Source organism: Dysidea avara, chromosome 3 (assembly GCF_963678975.1).
Source record: "Dysidea avara chromosome 3, odDysAvar1.4, whole genome shotgun sequence".
NCBI classification, from domain to species: domain Eukaryota; kingdom Metazoa; phylum Porifera; class Demospongiae; order Dictyoceratida; family Dysideidae; genus Dysidea; species Dysidea avara.
In genome coordinates, this window is record NC_089274.1 from 3,925,293 (window position 1) to 3,929,742 (window position 4,450).

The 4,450-nt window shown below is 38.1% G+C and overlaps 1 protein-coding gene across 1 annotated transcript in view; it reads left to right on the top strand.

Annotated features, from left to right (window-relative positions):
• The window catches only part of LOC136251705 (uncharacterized), an 8,861-nt gene extending 7,859 nt beyond the window's left edge, over nucleotides 1-1,002 (top strand). The window contains exon 8 of the mRNA XM_066044141.1: nucleotides 981-1,002. Within this exon, the coding sequence (XP_065900213.1) occupies nucleotides 981-1,002 (22 nt within the window). The remainder of the gene's footprint in view (nucleotides 1-980) is intronic.
• Nucleotides 1,003-4,450: the final 3,448 nt, after the last annotated feature.

Here is a 4,450-nt window from a genome sequence, read left to right on the forward strand (position 1 = left end):
ACTCTAATAGAGCAATCAGTAACTCTAATAGAACAATCATCAAACTGACTGTTCTATTAGAGTATATCGATCTTTTCTCTTACATGCAGGCATGCAGCAAGAATTTATTATTTGTGTTCCATGCAGTCACTCAATTTTTTCTTTCTATAGTCTAAAGTGTTAAACTATAGTAGCAAAGCATATGAACTAAAGCATGAACATTAAGCATAATCGAGCATAATAGGTAAATATTGAGCATTAATTTAAGCATAATAGGTGAATTTTTTAGCATGCAGTGCAGCATAGCATAATAGGTAAAATAATGAGTATAATCGGCGGGTCCCTATGCACAGGTGTTCCAGTGCCGGTTCACTGCGTGCATGTGTGTGTGTATGTATGTGCGTTAGAGAGAGAGGCAGAATAGCCAAGTGGCTAGAGCACATCCTGTTAATCAGAAGGGTCATGCCCGGTTATGCTAAGTTGGTGTTGTTGTTGTTGCTTCCTTAAACAAAAATCTTTACCCATATTGCTCCAGAGTACTCGGCTGTAAAATGAAGACCTGGTGACCTTGTGTCAACTGGGGAAGCAGCTGTAACATTAATGGGTACCAGAAAACAAGTTAACACCCAACTGTCCTTGTCTCGCTTAGGGTGTAGGGGTCGTTGTGGAACTTCGGGTTCCGTTACTTCTCTCTGTGAGACTTGGGCAATCCTTGTGTGGCTTACGAGTGCTGCCCCAAGAGGATTTGCCTGCACCAAACTCAAGTAACTGAGGAATCTCAGTGCTAATTCGCTGGGGAGCAGTAGCCGTGTTTTGCTTGGCAGCTGTGTTTTGCTTGGCTGCTGTGTTTTGCTTGGCTGCTGGTGACTTCGTTTTCTGGTTTTTTTGTTTTTTTTTCTGTAGTGTGTGTGTGTGTATTTGAAGTAAGTAATTAGAGTAATCAAAGCAATTTATGCATTGTATATATTTACCATCCACAAAGTGCACATTATCCCCATTAGGTCCAGTCCATTGCTTGTCTGATATGCACAACAATTGTTCTGCCATAGAATAATTATTCATTACATTTTGAGATTTTCTGCTATGGGTTGTTTATGTATGTAGTAGCTGCTTTTTCTTTTGTGTTGGGGTAGGATTCCTAGTAATGGAGTAAGCCCAATATAATTTTCAAATAAAACTACGATAAGATGCTCAGCTGAGGGGTACACTGGTGACCCCAATCCTCATGCATCAGCTGTTGTCACCCTACTCACTCATTCACTTGGTGTGATGTATTTTGCTTACAAACTGGATGGCAGGGCACACAGTTTGAGCTTTACACATAATCCATACAGTATCTGCATAGTTCTTGCAATGCATATTATTGTTTCACAATTGTTGCTACTTAATCTTCACAAAGTCATGCATGCATGGAATAATTGATTAGAAAATACAGTAATACTGTAGTATTCATTTGTATATCTGGTTTCTTATTACTGCAGCACTTGGTATAATAGTAGATTTTTAGCTTTAGGAATAGCTCCTTTTAGCTACAAGTGCATTTGTCATGGCTATAGTTCAAATCAATGGCAACTATGTACCTAACTAAGATTTCTAGCATCACCTTTTGAAAATATTAGTGCATATATGACTGGCTGAAAACAGTCTCCAACATTTCTTGTTTCAAGCCCTGTCCGTCAGTGAGTCCGTGGAATGCATTATGCTCATTCACTTATCAGTTAATGGTCAGTTGGTTCATTCATTGTCATTCTCATAGGTGTAGTTTCCCTCTGGCCTTTATTTGAGGCCAGGTATTACCATATGTACGTATAGTTTCAATCGCATGAAGATTGGGACAGCTGTGTGATTTGTGTTAGGGGCATAGCCCAAGGGTTGTGGGTGTATATCAACAAATCCCAAGCAGTCGTGGTATAAGTGATGATCATTTGGGGTGCACTCACCTAATAGGTGAAAGAACTAACTGTGACCAGAAATCATCCCGTTTCTTTTATACAGTAGCATCTGAAGATCGATCATAGTTTTAATAGCGTGGGCTAATAGCCATCAGAATGTTATCCATACGTTAAAACATCATTAATATGTTACCATGCTTCAACACGCAATGTTAGAAAACTTGCAACTGTGGGATGGAGTTTATATTATTTATATTGTTGTCATTTTTGTACTAATTTAAGCCAACTAACTTCGTTATTGGGATAGTAAGTAAGTTATTATATTAAGTTAAGTACTTAGGACTGTAAGTTACTAACCAATTTCAACGTAGCAATACTGAGCAGTGGCGGATTTAGGGGGGTTTCAAGGTTTCCACGGAAACCCCCTTTGAAAAATGATTGCATAACAATTAAATGTTTTAATTATCGCGGCGTGCGTCTCGATCGAGATACTCTAATAGAGCAGTCACAGTAGCTACTAAAGTAGTGTGTAGGAAGTTATTTAATATATTTTATGTACTATTACTAAACTGTGACCTTTTTTTTTTGGTCTCACCTTACCAAACCAGACGATGTAGTGCAAACTTTTGCGTATCTCATGTCAATATATATCTCCACCTTCTAAACTGGAAACCCCCTTTATAAATTCCTAGATCCGCCACTGAATAGTACTGAGCTTTGCTGTTCCGTGGTCTGTTCAAAGGCTGATACTCGGTGGGTAGAAATACGCATCCACTATTGCCCAAACAATTATTTTGTGCCTTCATTATCCTTTAGGACCAACTAACTAGCTATCTTAGCAAATATACTCAACTTGGCAATCACTTCAAAAATGAGTCTCACAATACAAAGCTCTATGTCGCTCAATATAACGAGTCAAAGCGCATCGTTTCTTTACTGGCTGGGTATCAAAGTCATTGGAAAACCAATTTCCAGAACAATATGCGAGTTAAACCCCGAGCGGCGCCTTTGAATTCCCGCGCTAAAGTGGTATATATATTACATATATAATAGTTCTATAGCCTTAATTTTGTTGAGTACATTACAATAACTGTTTTTTGGTTGCCAGGAAATAATTTGTTGCTAACATGATGCACTGTAGGATATGAGTATATCAATGCATAATACTATCATTAAATATTTCCCTGTGAATCCCTGTGAAGGTGTAAGTGTAGTTTTGACTTTTTGTCAAAGCCGGGTTGGTAAAAGACCATTACCCAAAGGAGGTACGGTGTGGTTTATGTGAGCTACAGGGTATATAGAGAGCCTATTTTTGGAGTGTAATGCTAAGAACTATGTACCAATCACAAGGTTTTCTTATGCTAAATCCAGTGGTGTAATTCAATCCCAATGGTTTGAAGGTGATTTACATGGTCTATTGGAGACTTTGTCACATGATGAATAATTTCAAGTATGAAATGGAGGATAAGCAGCCACCAGAGAAGACAGCACTGCTAATAACAAAGTGAGGACTGCCCAGGGAATCTTAATTATAATCCTTCATATAACATCAAAACATTCTTTCCACAATTTAAAAATTCAAGAATGCAATTAGCATTAATTCTTTGTGATGGTGCTGATTTCATGAGCTATTAGTAATACCCTATAATCCATACTGAACTGTAATCACTTACAAGTCCTTTTTGGTGTTTTGTCATAATTGTTTAAGTTGGGTCCTAATACATAGTTAGGGTAAGCTGTTTGACATGCAGTGATCTATTTAATGGCAGTGTAGCCATATATATATACACTAGTCAGTGTATTATAGCATGTAACATGCTGTGGTTGATGTAGGTGGATTGTGGTACTTCAGTGAGTGTGAGTAAGGAAAATGAATGAAGTCAGATATGACATATATAAAATTAACAATGTGTATCAGTCCCCTGTCACTATCCAGCATTTTCCTGCAAGCTGTGAAACTTGATCATTGGTTTTCACAAAGTAGTTATCATACATAGCAATAAAATTAATCCCTCTTTAAAATATTTTAAAGTAACTTTAACCCGATGCACTGTTAAGCTGTAGGCCAGCTGTGGGCATGAACCTGGTTTTCTGAAATTGGATATAGGAAAACCACATGTCTGCGTGTAGTATGATTGTATGTTTGTCTGTCCACATCATGCTTGTGAACAAGTTTGAAAAGTTTCTATCTTAAAGGACACTTTGTTCAATGAATGAGCACCCGTGTGCATAAAGGTTAGCTTTCTTACACTTAATCATTCTCATTGTGATAACTTGAATGAGGATGGCTGATCTCTGAGAACATTGAATGGGGCTTTCCCTGTGTGCTGTGAAGCATTTTAACTAGAAATGGTGGGTGGACACACCCATCACAACTTGTAATGAACCGTTTACTGGCTAAATAATTTGCTTTAGAAAACAAGTCATGTAGTACACCTTTGCTGTGTTTGGAAACTACTTGACAATGAGGCGGCCACTATAGAGAAGTGGTTAAGAAGGTGGCCACTACATACCGAGGTGATTAAGGAGGTGGCTGCTGAGTGAGCCATTCATGTCAATGTCTGTGAATACATCTCAGA